The sequence below is a fragment of the Lichenostomus cassidix genome, chromosome 1Ab, assembly GCF_008360975.1.
Source record: "Lichenostomus cassidix isolate B80296 chromosome 1Ab, HeHo_3.0, whole genome shotgun sequence".
NCBI classification, from domain to species: domain Eukaryota; kingdom Metazoa; phylum Chordata; class Aves; order Passeriformes; family Meliphagidae; genus Lichenostomus; species Lichenostomus cassidix.
Window position 1 is genome coordinate 1,511,551 of NC_139481.1, and position 17,213 is coordinate 1,528,763.

Consider the following 17,213-nt stretch of genomic DNA (forward strand, 5'->3'; position numbering starts at 1 on the left):
CTTGTCAACCAGACCAGGGCAGTAGGTGCCACATCCAGTCATTGCTCGAAAACCTCCAGGAGTGGTGATTCCACCACCTCCCTGGGCAGTCCACTCCAATACCTGACCACCCTTTCAGTGAAGAAATTCTGAAACCAGCCTATTCCCCGGGCAATGCCTTTGTTATCATAAAACCCGGGCAGCACAGCTCTGGAGTGGTTTCGGTTTTGCACATAGACTGAGAGTTTCTTGTTTGATTTTGTGAAGGGCTGAGATAAACCCGCTGTGATTGCTTCGTAGGGGCCAAAGCCTTTTGCTCCCTCCTGCTCAAATCTCTCCTGGCTGGTGATTTTGCACCAAAATCACAGGCAGGGCTGCTTGTGGCCAGCCTCGCTGCTGCTTGCAACACCCACAGAATCACACAGCGAACCAGGTCGGAGAAGACCTTTGAAACCATCAGCTCCAACCTATGACCTACCGCCTCCTCATCAACCACACCACGGCACCGAACGCCACACCGCCTTCTCTAAAACACGCCCAGCGACGGTCACTCCACCTCGCCGCGCACCCTCTCCTCTCCATCTCTCCATCTCCCCCCAGACCCGAAGCAGGGGGAGCACCTTTCCCGGGAACACCTTTCCCGGGAACACCTTTCCCGGTGCGTGCTGCCGGCAGGATGCTGAGCGCTCTCCCTCCCGCCCCGCCGTGGCTGTGGCTGTGTCTGTCGCTGTCGCTGTCCCGCCCCGGTCCCGCCCCGCCGCCCGTTCCCCGCCGGGAGCTGTAGTCCGGCTGGCGGTGCCGGCTCGGGGCGGATGGCGCTGCGCGGCTCGCTGCGGGCCGTGCGGGAGCTGCTGCGGGGCTCTGCCGCCCGCGGGCTCTGCAGCCGGGTGCGTGTGCGGGGTGCGGGGGGCGGGGCGGGCGGGGACAGCCGGGGACAGCGGGGGGACAGCGGGCTGACCGTGCCCTCCGCTCTCCTTGCAGCCGCCGGCCTTCGGGTTCCTGTTCGACGTGGACGGGGTGCTGGTGCGGGGCAGCCAGCCCGTGCCCGCCGCTCGCCGCGCCTTCCAGCGCCTGTCGGACGGCCAGGGCAGGCTGCGGGTGCCCGTGGTGTTCCTGACCAACGCCGGGAACTGCCTGCGCTCCGCCAAGGCCCGCGAGCTGTCGCAGGCGCTGGGGCTGCAGGTAATGCTGCCGGGGCGGTGTGCGGGCTTGGGAGGAGGGAGACAAACCCCCAGTTCCCCGGGAGAGGAGGAGAGAAGCGCCGAGAGTGCCTGGCTGTGTCCCGGCCCGGGGGGACAGGGGGCACAGGGGACATTGACGCGACCCGACAGCCGGGAGAAGGGCTGCAATCCTACCTGCGGTTCCCAGCCGGCCTGTCCTCCGTCCGCAGGTGCCTCCGGAGCAGGTGATCCTGTCGCACAGCCCCCTGCAGCTCTTCAGCCAGTTCCACCGCCGCTGCATGCTGGTGGCCGGGCAGGGGCCCGTGGAGGAGAACGCGCACAAGTATCCTTTGCTCCGTGTGCCTCGGTGCTCCGTGCATCCTGTGCGGCATCCCGGCTGGAGGCTGCTGCTCCTGCCCTGCCCCTAGCCATGGCACTCGCTTGCTCAGCTTGCAGAAGCACAAGGAGACACGAAGGTCGTTGGTGTTACCTTATGGGGCAGCGTCCTTATGGACAGGCTCAGGTGCAGGCACTGTTGGTCTCCGTGTTGGTCACCTCCTGGCTCCTGTATTCAGTGTTTGGCTTCTCATTGCCTCTCCTGTGATTGCTGTTGTGTTGGTGGGATGTGACCATGAGGACTCCATCAGCTTTAGGTGTCTCTCACTTTTGAGATAAAGTTGTGTTCCTCCCGTTCTTTCATGGCAAAGCCCATTGCAGATCACTCCCAACTGTCCCATGGATAAGGTTTTCTCTCAAACCATTCTGTGAAATATTATTAGTCAGAGGATCCCAGCACAGGAGAGTGGTCTAAATGACAATCCCATATGCATATTGCCTGGCTGAGGTGAAGGAACAGCAGGTCAGATGTGTCTGCAGGGAGGTAAGAACTTCCTTCAGTGTTTGCACCATCTCAGCCTCTGTACACAAAGTCACACCCTGTATTCAACATTCATTTGTTACAAAAACATGCCCTTTCTCTGTGTTTGCCCAAGGCACATAGGGTGAGATGAGGGCACGGTGTTCTGCAAGCAAATGCAACTCATCCTTTTAACTTGCGTATTTTTATCAGCAGAGACCATTTTCCTTGCACTGAGCTGACCAAAGCTTCACTGATTCTGTGGCAGCCTCAGCAGCCCCCTGTGCTGCACCAATATCAGCACCCTGGCACAAAGGTCTCCCAAAGCACACCCTCTTCTGCCTTGGAGTGGCAGCCTCTGCTCTCTATCGAGTTCCAGGGATTGCTGTTGTGTCACCTCAGCCAGGTTTTGGTTTTATATTCTTTAGGCTGAAGCACAATCAGGCTGAAAGCCATCAGGTTATGCATTACCACGTTAAATAACTTCTCTGTTACTAGGACCTGTATTCCTTAATTCTGTAGATGCTTTTACAAATAACTTAGAAAAACAGTCACTAAAAAAAGCCCAAACAAACCAGTCTCCACAACATTCCTTGATGGTCTGAACTAGCCTGGGGTTCAAGCACGTGGTCACCATAGAGGCACTGAGGAAGGCATATCCCCTGTTAGACATGGTGGATCTGAGCCGGAGGCCCAAAGAACTGGTAATTTCCTGAAGGATGGGCAGAAGAGGTGCTGTGGTGCAGAGGTGCTCACAGCACACAGCTCGGGGCAGGGAGGCTGCAAGGGGACAGGGCAGCTGGTGGTGTCCCTCAGCAGGAGCCTGACAGTGACCCTGAGCAGCCAGCAGCTCTTTGCAGTGCTGTTGGCTCCTGCAGGAAGGGCAGTGACTCTCCCCTCACCTTTCTCATGCCACCAGAATAGCTGCCTTCCATTGCTGCTCCTTGCAGCGAGGGGTAAGGTGGTTTGGGTGACATCTCCAGCTCTGAGACAGGAGTACAAGATCTGTGAAATGGCATCTGGGATGGGGGGGAGGGGGAAAAACCTCCTTCCAGGATTCCAGGTGGCTTTGTCCTGCCTTTTTATGGAGCTGCCTTGGCAGGTTCAAAGGAAGCGTTTCCAGTTTTGTCTTGGGGATGGCATTAGGTTTTGCATTACTAACCCAGCCTTCTATTTTTTCTGGCAGCCTCCTCCAACCACTGGCTTCCCCACTATAGAAGGTAAGCAGTGCTCTGTGTTTACATGTGAGCAGCATGAGCTAACAGCAAGGCAGGCCAGCTGGGCTGGGAGCTGATGACATGCTGTCAGCTCTGCTATCCACTGGCAGCATGTTCAGAGGGCACAGCCAGGAGGCAGCCTCACTGCTGGAAAAAGCTGGATGAAAGCAAAGCCAGCTTTTCTCTGTGCCATGGTGCAGGGGTAGCTGCACTTGCCAGGGCATCCCAGCAGAGGAGAGGTTTGGTTAGTGGGGGGCTTTTGGTGATGGAGCCTATGAGTTTCCAAATATCTCTTGAAATCTTCCAGGGGTGATTCTGTTTGGTGAGCCAGTGAGGTGGGAGACAAGCCTGCAGCTCATTACTGATGTCCTCCTGAGCAATGGGAACCCTGGGGCAGAGCTGCAGGATGCACCATACCCTCATCTGCCTATCCTTGCCTGCAACATGGACCTCCTGTGGATGGCTGAAGCCAAGATGCCCAGGTGAAAAGCATGTGTGTTACTTGGTTTAGCCTATTTCATACTTCTCTCGTGCAGATGATCTTTTCCTACTGCATTTTTTCAGCATTTGAATGTTTTAAGAGTTTGATTGTACGATGCAATTAGCAGCAGAGACATGAAAGCTGCATGAGAAACTAAAACTTGAGAGAAGCAAAAGCCACTGTCTGTGTGTGGACACCATATCCAAGCCAGGCAGTAACCTGGCCACAGCAGATGGATCTCCTTGCTGCCTCAGTGGTGTGCCTGGGGATACTGATGACCTCCTTTCTGGGGCAGGTTTGGCCATGGCACTTTCCTCCTCTGCTTGGAGAGCATCTACAAGAAGGTGACAGGCAGGGAGCTGAAGTATGAGGCTTTGATTGGCAAACCCAGCCCAGTCACCTACCGCTATGCCCAGTACTTGATCCAGCAGCAGGCAGAGAAGCAGGGCTGGAAAACTCCCATCCGACGCCTCTATGCAGTTGGGTAAGAAACCTTTTCCTGCTGGTTTCCTTAGGGAGCTACCTACTGACCTCTTTGCAGTGGGTTGGTTTGTTTTTTGGGGTTTTGGTTTTGGACACACTGTGACTAGACTCACTGGCCCACTCTGGGTGCTCCTCTTGATGTTAGCAAAGACCTCACACCCCTTCCTCCTTCAGTGCTGCCTGAATCCCAATCCCCCAGAGCCAGAGAGAGTTGCATGGGCTTATTTATTTCTCATTTCTGTTTCACACTGTGACCTTATCCAGGGACAACCCCATGTCTGACGTCTATGGGGCAAACCTCTTCAACAACTACCTCAAGTCAGCTCGGCAGAACCAGGCTGGGGTGAAGAGCAACCCACAGGCAGCCAGCCCCCAGGCTGATGTTCACCTGGAGCTGAGGAATGACTGCAACAACTCAGTGGAGAGCTGTGAGTCCATCCTGGTCTGCACTGGGGTTTACCGACACAATCCTGATGCTCCCAAGAAAACAGAGGCACACGCTGGGGACACAGTGTTCCATGGACATCGGGACTTCTGCTTTGACCCCAGCCTGGTGGAGGCATCCCACATAGTGCAGGATGTGGATGAGGCTGTGCAGCTTGCTTTTAAGAAAGAAAACTGGAGTTGAGACAGGTGTGCCTGGAGATCTGCTGTAAGGGATTTTGTGTACTGGAAAGGGAAGAGGGGAAGGATGGGGAGGGACCTGGGGTGATCTTCTAATCTGGCTAACTTGAAAGAAAACTCCCTGTTGCAACACTAAAAGCCCCTTAATTTTATTGATGCTCATCTGCCATCCTGACAGCTGCTACAGACTTTCAGCTGTGACTATGCACTGCTGCCAGCCACAGCTGAGCCATAATGGAAACAGGGTATAAGGAGTAGGCTTGTCCCAGCAATCCCACTTCTCTTCAGCTCTCAGAGTTCATTCTTTTCCAGCCTTTGTGTGCAGAGATCAGGGGAATCCACCCTCCTCGTGTTCATGAGGTGTTTGAGGGTGAAGCTCTTCCTGCACAAGCAGCCATCAGCCAAGGCAGCATTGTACAATTGCTGTTTGTCCATTTTGTGACTCGAGCACACCAGGAGCTGGGCTGGGGTGGCACTGGGCCAAGAGAAGGCTTTAAGCCTTAACATTCTCCTTGTGAAGAACAAGTGCCTACAGACTTTAACAAATTCTGTTTGCCTGGGGATTTGCCACTGCATCACTGTCAGTCCTAAACAAAGTTCTCTTTTGCAGCCCTCTGGCAGCTATGGAGAGGCAGGGCCCCTTCAAGGAAGCTGCAGTAGCCAGAGCAACTTGCTGCAGGGCTGGGGTGAAAGTTATATTGTTCCCTCTCCCCTGTTTAGCATTCTGTGAACACTTCTGCCTTTTCACATCCCACCAGGGAGCCAGCAGCCTGCTCTCAGTAGCAGGGGAAACCACCACAGAGTCTGAATTGGCAGAGTTGTCCTTGCCCAGAGCTCAGTGCTGCAGCAAGAGGCTCTTTTGGCACCACTCTGATCCCAGCTGTTGCAAGGAACACCCACCTGCTCCAGCTGGCACAGCTTCCAAGAGGGGCCCTTCTTTGGAGCAAGGGCTGAATTTTCTAAAAGAGTCACAGTCCACCTCTGCTCCTTCCTGGCATGCCAGGATTCAAAGAGAACGTCATCAAGCCAGGATGGTAGCAAAGCCCCACGTCCCCAGTCCTGATCTTTTAGAATACAAATGTCTGTGTCTTTCAGTTCCTTTGTCCCTCTCATCCCTCGTGTGGTTTGCAGCTCAGGGATTCCCCACACAGTCTGATCTCTGGTCCCTCCTCTTTCTTTAACATGCAGGTAGAGTCTTCCTAACATGGATGAGCAGCTGGGACTTGTCTGCCCAGGAACATTTCCCTGACAACCTTCTGTTGCCTCTGTTCTCCTAGCTCAGGCTATCCAGAGAAAGATAAAACTTCTGTCTCTGTAGACATTCCAAAGATCAGCAAGGATTGAATGAGAAACTCGTGTGAAAAATTCAGCTTAGCAAGGAGTGTCTTAATTCCAGAGGAGCATTGTGATTTTAGGACAAATCAGTCTGTATATGATGAAAAGCCTTGAGTTGGTGTTCCTAATTATAGTCAGCAAAGACCACACTGAAATATCAGAAATAGGTCTGCTCTGCTTCTTCTCTCCTTCTTCCTGCCTTACCAGGCAGCTCCACACACAGGGTACAAACAAGGTGTTTTGCACAGAAGTTTGAGTTCTTAATTCAAACCTCAGCATCCATGTGCACTGAAGTTCTGCTCCAGCAGCTCTCCATCCTCTCAGTACTGTGTCTCCCTAGGAAGGTCACTGCAGTGCAGGCTCTATTCCTGTGCCAGGCTCTGTGCCTGAAGCAGACCAGGTGCTCTCTCAGTGTCCCAGGCAAAAAAAGGTCTTCTTCTGTCTCCTCCATTCCTCAATCCTTTATGAATAGGAGTAGAAAAATACCTCTCTGCGTGGGTTTCCCTCCTGTGAAATCCATGGTGGGAAGCATTTTCTTCCTCTCTTAGCACTGCTTGGGGTCTTCTCCTTTGTCTCATCTTTGGAATAGCACTGGAGGTGAGCTGACTGATGCGAATCTGCTTCAGATGCCAAATCTGCTTTTAGCTCTGGATCTGATTTTTTTTTTCCACCAGCGTTCTGGGAGTCTCAAAAATCCGTAGGAGGAACTTCGGTGGTAAGGAATTTTAAAAAATGCTTTGCTTGTGAGTTGAAATTGAGCAGAAGGGAGGAGAAGGAATCTAGAAATATCTCATACCCTTTCCCTAATTCATACCAAGTAAGGCTGCATAAAAAACTCTGCTTGTTGCTCTCTGCACTAATTAGCCAGATGGGCTGCCCTTGGTCTGAGCAGTGCAAAGACCTTTCCCCTCCTCCCCAGCTCCTTGAAATTACACTTTGTCCAAATCCCTGCCTGGGAATTGCATGGACCCAGTGGATGGAGTAGGAAGTCTGGTTTCTCCAGCTGCTGCTGGTCACTGCCTTGATTGTGAAAGGTTTCTGTTAATGAAAGTGCTTGCCAGGTCTGCTGTGTTCCATGAGTTGTGCTAGAGTGCTATACAAGCTTATCTGCAATTCATTGATGGACATCTGGTATTGCTAGAATTCAGTGAAATCCTTTTTCCTTGGAACTGCAGCTTCCTGGAATTAGCTTTGAGTGTGGCTGGAACAAAACTCTTCCTTTGTCTCATGCATTGCTCAGAAGTGGTGTCTGAAGCTGTATTTCTCTCCTTTGGGGAAGTCATCCTTCTGTGCAGATGATGGGACCAAGCAGGGGAGGAGACTTCACTCCTGATCCCATACCGTAATATTTACATGGTGCACTGCCCTATACAGCAAACAGGGTGAAGACCTGATCCTAAAAACTCCACCTTCCAAAGATGGACAGGTTTTAGTCAAGCCAGAAGGGAGTGTGCAGCTGAGAATAGCGGGAAGGAACCAAGGGATACACCTTGTTTTGGATCTGAAGCAGGGTTTTTACATCATGCAATAACATGGTGGCCAGAAAAGTCAATTCCTTTATCCCACAGGGCACATGCAACTGCTAAGCTGGCATTCAGGGAATCAGATAACACTACTGTCCTCTTCCTTCCAATCCTAATCCTGCCGTGTCTTTCTGCCTCCAGTTAATGGTAATGTTTCAGGTTGTGTCATGTAAACTGTGGAAGAGTGATTAAATATCGTTCAGAGAAATCCCAAACTGTGATTATTTTAGATTTCATATTAATTTCAGTGCAGGTACAGAGTTGCTACTTTGATTGAGCACATACATAAAATAATAAAAGATGTTTTCTTTGAAATGAATTTTAACTTCCTGTGCATACATTTAATGGGTGTTATCCTGCTCTCTTTGACATCTTTGTTGGAGTTTGCTCCCAGGTGAATTCTGTGGGAAATGCTGGCCAGGGTAGCCCCTGGGAAGTGCTTGGTCCCTTTCAGCCCTGGTGACTGCCTGACCAAACCCCTCCATTACCAGACCTTCCTAACCCCAGTCATAAAAACACAAGACTTTATGGGTTTTTTACTGCCACAGTCAACTTGATGAAAATTACTCACTCACAAACCTTCACAGATCCAGTCTGCACCAGTTTAAAACCCCACACCAGCAAGGCAGCCACATGTTCTCCAGGAACCAAACTTCCATCAGGAAAACATTTTTCTCTTAATTCACTGTAATAAAACTACTTTTTCCTTTCAGTCAGTTCAACTACTGAGAACTTTCATTTTCTCCTCAAAGTCAGATCAACACAAGCTCCAAGCTAAGGCTGAGCTAAGTACAAAACACCAAGACCAAACCCCAAATCCACTCTCCAAACCCCTACCTGCTACAAGCATGAAAAGAAATGTCTTGGCATTTTATGCTGCTATTGAAAGCTCCTTGAACTGAAATGCAATTACAAGCAATCGAATGTTACACTTTTATATCCTTTTGAAGAGTATCTGCATTCCCTGAGCCATAACACGGGATCAGCAATTTAATTACAAAGACTTTTCAGAAGCCAAGGCATTGCTGAATTTTGGTGCTGGCCAGGTGAAACTTTTCTACATTTATCTGTAACTTCAGCCCTGACCATTCGAATGGATTAGATAAGTGCAGTACAAAGCATATGTCAGAGAATCCCAGAAGCCTCCTTTCCCACACAAAAGGCATTTTAAGTATGGTTGGAGCAGATTATGCTCAAACTCACCGAGATCAGCTTTGCCTCCTTCCCTCCCACTGCTGCCAGATTCTGACAGCTTACTGCAGGGTATAATTAGGTATCTAGTTTCTGGTCTTTCTTTCAGGCATGTATCTGCCTCTTTTTGCTTTTTCCTTCCCCCAAGAAATGGAATCATTATTTTTTTTCCTCCCAAGTTCAGCCCTTAAGAAAGTTTTGCCTTCCCCCAGCAGGGGTATTTCTGAGGGCACATGACTTGTTTCCACTTGTAGTGCCAACTAAAAATGGTATAATTTTAGATATTCAGTATGACTATTGCACAAAACTCTGTTGTCTGCTGTTTGCCTTTAAATATACATATACACACACATCCCTATGCACACACATCAATACATAAAAAAGCCAAACACATCGCTTGGGAGCTGCTGAGGAGTAGAAGCTATTTATAGTTTAGCTTTTAAATGTTTTAACAGTAATGGTTAAGGACTAACACGTCCAAGCACTGCACATTGCATTAAATAACTAGATCACATGGGAAGCATCAGCTTGTCATATCCCATCCTACAGTGTGCTACAAAAAGCTCTTCAGTGCTTTCTTGAGTAGAAGACATTTCTCCCCTCATTCCCATTTTAAGGCAGAGGCACAATTTCTGCTTCCTTTCCCACATGTAAGCTCCTTTCTCATTGTCACCTGTTTATTTGGGTTGTTTGCACTGCTGGAGCCCAGGCTCAGCCCATGAAGCCCTGGAGCTTCCTTCCTGGTGCTCCCCCATCCCTGCTCATAGCTCCCCTTGCCCTGCAGCCACAGCTCTTCCCACCTGCCTACCTTGGATGCAGCAACGTTCACAGCCCCAGCAGGGATCAGGTGGTGTCTGGAGAGCCATTTCCATAAACCTGCTCTTCCCCTGCTCACACAGCCTCAGCCCAGCAGGTCTCCCCAGCTCCCAGCTGCCCACATCCCCTGGGTGGGTTGGCAGAGCCCATTTCCCAGTCTGCAGACCAGCTGTGGGTGACAGCTCACCCCTCCCACAGCCCAGGGATCCCCACCCCGTCCCATTTACCCCAGCCAGCCACCCAAGGCTTTGGGAAAGGAGGTTTCTTGGTGAAATGAGTGCCTGGACTGAGAGCAGAGATGTGAATGCCTGTGCCAGGCTGCCAGAGCAGCTGAGTGAGCACACAGGGAATTGCACTGCTCAGGAAATCCAGAGCATGACAGCCAGCGAGGCAAAGCTGTCACTGTCTGCTGCCCAGGCAGGGCAGGACCAGCCCTCTCTGCATGAAGGCTGTTGCCCTGAGTGGCTCAGACGGATGCCAGTGATTCCTGTCACAGTTACCAAGCTCGTGGTACTCCTGCTGCATCCTGGGCCCTCCATGAGCACCTGCAGAGGTGTGATCCCTGTTTTGCCCTGGCATGAAGCCTCGTCTTCTCCATCAAGTGGCACAGGTAGCACTGATGCAAGGTTGAATCTTGGCAAGTGTTATCCCTGTGCTGCCCAGGTAGCCATATTAAAGCTTGCACAGCCCCCAGTCACCTTCTCCTTTTCCCTCTGTTCTGACTGTGCCTTTAGAAAACTAATTTATCTGTGTCCCCTCACTCCAGTCTCCATTGACAGCAATGCTTTTGCTGAGACTCTTTTTCTTCCCCTGCTTTTCCCCCTGATTACTGCTGTGAGTCCAAAGAAATCTTTGTGTCAATCCACCTCAAGTTCTCCCTTTCCCTTTCTCAATGATCTCTTTGCTTCAAGTTTAAGCCTGAATTCTCCTTGTACCCCAGACTGATTTCTCCTTGCTGCCAAGAGCAGCCAAGAGCAGCCAGGTACACTGGCTGGAGCAGGGCTCCTCAGGGAGTCTGCACCAGCATGGATTAGATGGTTGTCACTGCTGTCCTGGATGTCCTTTCCCAGGACTAAGCAGCATTTGCTCAGCCCCATGTGTTGACTTAGCAACATGCTCAAAAAATGAATCTATTTTGGATCTTTATTGCAAAATGTAGCTAATACAGACATTTGTGGAAACAGTTCATTTGATGGTTTGCACATCACTGTCAGGCAGCACTGGGCTCAGCACTGCAGTGCACAGGTATGAAGGAGGGACTGGTGATGCTGAGCACCAAGGCACTTTGGAACATGATGTGCTGAGCTGTTGGTGCTGGTGATGAACGGATGCAGCAGCTATTGAGCTCAATTCAAGGCCATTGGTAGTGGGTCAATAAAGGTCCCTACTGAAGTGCTTTCAGGGCTATTCATCTCAATTTAAAGGCTCAGTCCCATCATGGCCGAGCTGGGCAGGGCCCTCAGCATGTGGACTGGCTCAGCTGGGAAAATCGGTGGGATGAAAGATGCTTACTTTGATGAACAAATACTTCCACCAGACCAAATGTAGGGGCAGAAGAATGTCCAGCAGCACAGCTGAGGAGCCCCGAGTGAACACTTTACTGCAGGCTCTGTGCCAAGCCAACTGGTCTTTGTCTTGGTCAGCCTAGAATGATGAGGGCAGACTGAAGCACTGATAGTATTAAGGACTGGGTGCCGGGGTGCTGTGGCATGGCCGTGGGTGATTCTCTCCATTCGCAGGGGTCCTGCGGGGCAGGAGGCAGGATGTGCCCCGGGATGTGGCAGGGGAGCATCCCCGGGGACAGGGCTGGGGCGCCTCCCTCCCCCTCCCTGCTCGCCCCTCTCCTCCCCTCCCCCGGCCGCGCAGCCGCTCCCCCAGCCCCAGCCCCTGCCCCAGCCCACCCACCGCCGCCAGCCGCCCGCCCCGGCTCCGGCAGCTGCTGCTCGGCGCCGCCCCCGGGCTCCCCCGCCGCCTGCCGCTCGGCTCTCCGCACCGCTGCCGCTGCCGCTGCCGGGCCCGGGGCCGGTGCGGCGGCGCGGGGGGCGGGCCGGGGGCGGGCCGGGGGGCCGCGGCTCGGCCGTCGGGCCCGGCGCGCCGGCTCGGGGGCCGGGGAGGACCATGCACCGCGCTGCCTCCAACCAGCGCTCGGTCTCCTCCTCCTCGGGCTCCTTCCAGCCGCCGCCGCCGCCGCCGCCGCTGCCGCCGCACGCCGCCGACCGGCAGCCCCTCTTCCCGGGGGGCTCCAGCAGCGGCGGCAGCCGGCGGGGCTCGGAGTCGAGCTCGGGCTCGGCGCGGGCCCGCCGCCCTCGCAGCCCCCGCAGCAGCGCCGAGGAACAGGAGGAGGAGGAGGAGGAGGAGGAAGAGGAGGAGGACAGCATCAGCATCAGCAAGCCCCTGGTGCCGCCGCCCGCCACCCCGCTGCCCGCCGCCGCCTCGCCGCTCCCCAGCAGCAGCAGCAGCGGCGGCGGCGGCGGCGGGGGGAGCCCGGGCCGCAGCATGACGGCGGCGGAGCTGTACGGGGCGGCGGCGGCGGGCGGCGGGGCGGGGGGCGGCGGGGCGGCGGCGGGGGCTCTCCTGGGGCCCGGCGGGGCGGGGGGCGGGCGGCGCTGGGGCTTCCAGGCGCTGTCCCTGGTGCTGCTGCTGGGGCAGGGCGCGCTGCTGGACCTCTACCTGATCGCCGTCACCGACCTGTACTGGTGCAGCTGGATCGCCACCGACCTGGTGCTGGCGGCCGGCTGGGGCATCTTCTTCTGCCGCAACAGCCGGGCGCGCCGCCGGGAGAGACCCCCGCCGCCCCCCGGGCCGCCGCCGCCCCACCCGCTGCTGCTGCACGGCCCGCCCGGCGGTCGCGGGGCCGGGGGTCGCGGGGCCGGTGTTCCCCCCCGCGGCGGCGACTTCGCCTACGCGCACCTCGCCTGGCTCATCTACTCCATCGCCTTCACGCCCAAGGCGGCGCTGATCCTGGGCACCTCCATCCTGGAGCTGATCGAGCTGCGCCTGCCGCTGGGCACCACCGGCTTCCGCATCACCCTGGCGCTCTCGGCGCCGCTGCTGTACTGCCTGCTGCGGGCCATCGGCACCGAGGGCGCCGGGCAGCTGCTCCTGCCGCCGCAGCCTCCGCCGCAGCACCGCGCCGCCGCCGCCTTCCTCGCCACCTGCCTCGACCTGCTCGACAGCTTCTCCCTGCTGGAGCTGGTGCTGCAGCCCGGGCGGCCGGCGCCTCTGCCCGCCCCGCTGCGCTACCTGCTCATCGCCGTCTACTTCCTCTGCCTGGCCTCGCCGGTGCTGTGGCTGTACGAGCTGAGCGCTGCGCGCCCGCCCGGCGCCGCCCGCCTCGCCCTGCACCTCCTGCTGCCCGCCGGGCTGCTGGACGCGCCGCTGCTGGCGCTGCGCTGCCTGCTGCTCCTGCGCTACCAGCAGCCGCTCTCCCTCTTCATGCTGAAGAACCTCTTCTTCCTGACCTGCCGCGGCCTGGAGGCGCTGGAGACCTGCTGCCTCCTCCGCCCCGCCGCCGCCCCGCCGCCCGCCAAGTACGGCCCGGCCGCCGCCGCTCCCGCCGCCGCCCCGCTGGCCCACGGGCTGTCCGACGTGGACGTGGGTCCCCACGGCTATGTGAACGCCTTGGCGGTCACCGCCCAGGGCTGAGCCCCCCGGCCGCCCCCGGGCCCGCTCCCGGCAGAGTCTCTGTCTCTGCGTTCTGCTCAGGTTCCCTCTGCCGTGGCCGAGCAGGGGAAGGGGATGTGGGCTTGCCTCCCTGTCAGACTCCCGCTGCCCTCCTCCCTTCCTCGTGGACAAATCCAGCAGCGGAAGCTCCGCACAAACCCGACTACCTGCAGGAGCCTACAGATGACACTTGTCCCCAGAAAACGCACCTGCCCTTCGTGACAAGACTTCTCCTAGTGCTTCTGCCTCTCCACTGCCTGGAAGGTCCCATTATTCCCCTCCCTCCCGGGACATTGTGTTGCTTTGTGACCACAAAAGTTTAGTTTTTCCTTTTCATCCTAACCAGGGACCAGCGCATTTTGCCCCTCCTTTGAGAACTCCTGCTGACCACAGCAGTGAGATGCCAGGGGGGCCTGACCAGCAGCCATTTCCTCCAGGGATGAGGACAGAAGGAATCATGCTTTGGTTTCCCTGGGTCTTGCCAAGCTGCCACCTCTCTTTCCCAGGCCTTTGTGTCCCAGCTAAGGAACCTCTGGAAGCACGCTGGCCACCTGGTCACTTCGAGCCCATGAGCCACCGTCTCCTAGCCAAAATGTCTACCTCTGTGCTTCAACCTTTTGCATCTTACATTGACTTCTCATGCTAAAGAAACCAATCCAGCATGGACACAAACCAGGGCTTCGGCCCCATTCCATAGCCACCAAGACATTGATTTGTGGTGAGAACAGGGTTTACAGCAGCCTACTGCTGGCATCCCCAGGTGCTGGGGCTCTCATTTCTCTGTGAATATGCATGTTTACGGGATCAGCGTTGGTTTTCTTTTACACAGAGTGTAGGGTCTTCCTTTACACAGCCAGAAAGGCTGGAAAATTTCCTCTGGCTCCCTTCCATGCCTGCTTGAGAGAGCAGAGATGGGGCTAAGCCTGCAAAGAGCCTCTTCTCAAAGAGCAGAGCAGAGGATGCTGGCACTGCTCGGGGTGAGCTCCATGCTCAGTGAACCTCACTTTTCAGCACAGAAAGCAAAACGCTGCAGGAGCCCTCGAGGCAGAGGGGCTGCCGAGCTTTGGTGAAAGCCCGTGGATCAGCATCCTGTCCTCTGTGTGCATGTGGTTTAGGGTAGGTGGGGAAAAATTGTTAGTAACCTCTCATAGGAACACAGTTTTCTTTGGTTTTAAGCTCCATGAATGTTGGGTGGGGTTAAGGCCTGCCCTTCTGCCTGGCTGCAGCTGCTCCTGAAAGCCCCGTGGAAGCAGGAGCACAGAGGCCACGTCTGGAGGAAGGACTTTGCTCCTCCCAAGCTTATATTTTGTTATCTGGGCAAGGCTGCAATAATTGTGAAAAATGACAGTTTCCTGTCACCAGTTTTTTTTCAAGCTGTCCTGATGGGAAGGGGGAATAAAGCACAACCAGCTGCTACCCAGAGCCCACAGCAGGACTGCAGGCGCAGCCCAGACTTCTTCCGCACACACATTCATTCTTTCCTTCAGGGCTTGGGCTTCAGAGCCTCTGTCCCACCTTCCTTTTCACAGAGTGGGATCAACTGCCTGCTCCGGTGGACTGCTACAACAAAATGTTTACAGTCTGGTAACTTCCAGCTCCCAGAGGCAGAAGTGGGGCTGCCACGGGGCTCTTCTCCCCCAGCTCCTGGTGGCTGATGGGGTTTGAGGGGCTGGAAAAGCCCCTAGAAAAGATGGGTCAATAGTGCTGTTCTGTTCAGAAGTGCAGCTAGGATGGGTGACTTGCTGCTCTCCTCACGCCAAACGGAGAGTTGGCAAAAGCTAGGCTTACCTTTCCCACCAGTGCTTTATTTTTAACCTGAGCCCTTACGTGGGCAATTGTGTGAATTTTGGCCAGTGGCCTTTCTCTTCGGTAACTTCTTCTTGTCTGGACAATCTTGGTGCTGTGAGTGACTGTGATTGTAAAACTTGGTACTGTGAACTTTTCCTATGTGATGTGAAATGTGTCGAGGGGATGCTAAGTTCCTGGCCAAAGGAGGTGTAATTACAGGTACATTATGCTTGTACAGGTATTTGTTTCCTTGCACCTTCCTTTTTCAGCATTAAATAGACAGTAGAAGCTCAGAAATAATTATTCAAGAGAGAATAAGGTGATACCTAAACCTAGGACTACTCCATTCTTCAGACAAACAGCTGAAGAAAAAAAAAATCCCCAACCAACCAATTTTGCCAAAAACTAGCTGAAGGAAAAAAAAAAGCTTTTCATCACCAACTATGTTTTGCTGCTCCTATGGCCAAGTTCCAAATAGCACCAAAGTGCTAATCCCTAATACACTGAAGCCTGAGCATAGTTGAGACATCAGAAGAATCACAGCAGAATTACTAACAAGTCTTACTTCAGTACCCCTTCATAGCACACAACAAAGTTGCTGTTTCAACAGTGAGTGCCTTTTTCCAGTTAGGATGTTATTGAGAAAAATGGCATATTTGAAATTTATCTGGCCGTGGCATATTTAACCCATTAGCAGTGAACTCACAGTTCAAATTTGTCTGTGAAGGAAAAGGTTGCCCGGGACAGATGACCCTGCAAAATGACACTTCTGTTGCATAGAATTCCTTTGTAGAAAAAGTTGTTCTTTGTGGTGCCATGGTTTCTAGGTTGTTAGGAAATGTGCTGTTTGGAGAGTGTAAAGCTCTTGTAGCTGGCTACACAGAAGCCCCTTTGCAACTAAAAGGACAGCTCTGCTGCTCCTGCAATTACTTACTAAGAAAAAACATTTCAAGATCTTCAATGTCACGTTTGTAAAGCCTTCTCCTCCTTTTGAATTCCCTTCTCTTTGGTAATTGAGCTCTTGCTTCCATTCAAACCTTTCTGCTGCACAATGGATCTGTTTGCAGAAGAGAGGGATGGTGGTGCCATGAAAATGCAAACAATACCTCTCCCAACACACCTTGCACAAGTCCTGTACATTCTGCCAACACTGAATTACTGGTCCAGGTCAGTAACACTTTGCTGAATGCAATTGTGCCATACTAAGACATGAGTCCCTTGGGATTCTGTTACACAACTCAGTTATTTAGCATTTTATTGCTCTTTGTTTGCTATCCTGACAAAACAGATGACTACTCCCAGGAGGGGAAACTGAAGTGAGAGATAAGGCCTGTGGCTGATGGACACTTGGCATCCCCCTGGCATTAATCAGAACTTGTATTTTTTAAAAAGCAAGATTGTTAAAATAAAAATGGAAACTTGTGACTGATTTTGCTCCTTTTTTTCCTCCTTTGAGTCTTGCTGGGCTATTCAATTTTGTATTGAATAGGGACCAACAGATGCATGGAAGTTACTTGTTTTCCTCACACTGGATTACTGAAATAATGTCTGGATTTTTCCCTCAAAAAAACTTTTTATAAGTGAAAGCAAATTCCAAGAGCTGTAACACCAAGGGAGTAATTTGAGAAGGGAATGACTAAGGCAAGGAAATTCAGATGACACTTCTGAGCTTCCTCTTTAAGTGATTTTTAGGAATTTATACCACTTGAAAAAGACTCATGGGAAAAACAAAAATCACATGTTAATTGCTGTAAGATAAAAGAAACTTTTAGAAGTGGGATCATCAAGATGGCAATTACTCACATAATCTGGGAAATGGGCTCTCACTGGAGAAGCATTGAGATCACAGCTGCCTCTTGCCTAGCTCCTGTTGGGTTAGATTGGATTCCTGCTGGAGCAGGAAGGCCCCCAGTGATAAGTTTGGATCTCTGCAGGGACTGTCCCTTTATTATGAAGTTGTTTTAAGAGTCCTGCATGGAAATTCCAAACAATTCCTTTAGCAGCTCTTTTGAAGGGATGTGCACTTCCCACTTCAGCTCTAACCAGCTCATCTCCATACTTTGCTTTGCAGAAATGTTTTGACATTTGTGAGCCACT

General features: G+C 53.2%; 2 protein-coding genes across 2 annotated transcripts; both read left to right on the forward strand.

Annotated features, from left to right (window-relative positions):
- The first annotated feature begins 727 nt into the window (after positions 1-727).
- Positions 728-7,998, forward strand: HDHD5 (haloacid dehalogenase like hydrolase domain containing 5). Its single transcript, XM_085049330.1, has 8 exons — positions 728-866; positions 961-1,161; positions 1,370-1,482; positions 2,606-2,699; positions 3,182-3,215; positions 3,520-3,694; positions 3,989-4,177; positions 4,441-7,998. The coding sequence occupies exons 1-8, from the start codon at positions 792-794 to the stop codon at positions 4,802-4,804; spliced, it is 1,245 nt and encodes a 414-aa protein (XP_084905456.1). The 5' UTR covers positions 728-791; the 3' UTR covers positions 4,805-7,998.
- A 3,755-nt stretch (positions 7,999-11,753) lies between these two features.
- TMEM121B (transmembrane protein 121B) lies at positions 11,754-16,545 on the forward strand. The gene has a single exon (XM_085049358.1). It carries the CDS (start codon positions 11,784-11,786, stop codon positions 13,308-13,310), a length of 1,527 nt encoding a protein of 508 aa, XP_084905484.1. The 5' UTR covers positions 11,754-11,783; the 3' UTR covers positions 13,311-16,545.
- Positions 16,546-17,213: the final 668 nt, after the last annotated feature.

What these genes read in the sequence shown, in the direction of transcription:
- HDHD5 (XM_085049330.1), top strand. Translation starts at nt 792, where the DNA reads ATGGCGCTGCGCGGCTCGCTGCGGGCCGTGCGGGAGCTGCTGCGGGGC. An exon ending in CGCAGGCGCTGGGGCTGCAG is followed by an intron (nt 1,162 to 1,369) that starts GTAATGCTGCCG and finishes CTCCGTCCGCAG; the next exon opens with GTGCCTCCGGAGCAGGTGAT. An exon ending in GCCGGAGGCCCAAAGAACTG is followed by an intron (nt 2,700 to 3,181) that starts GTAATTTCCTGA and finishes TTTTTCTGGCAG; the next exon opens with CCTCCTCCAACCACTGGCTT.
- TMEM121B (XM_085049358.1), top strand. Translation starts at nt 11,784, where the DNA reads ATGCACCGCGCTGCCTCCAACCAGCGCTCGGTCTCCTCCTCCTCGGGC.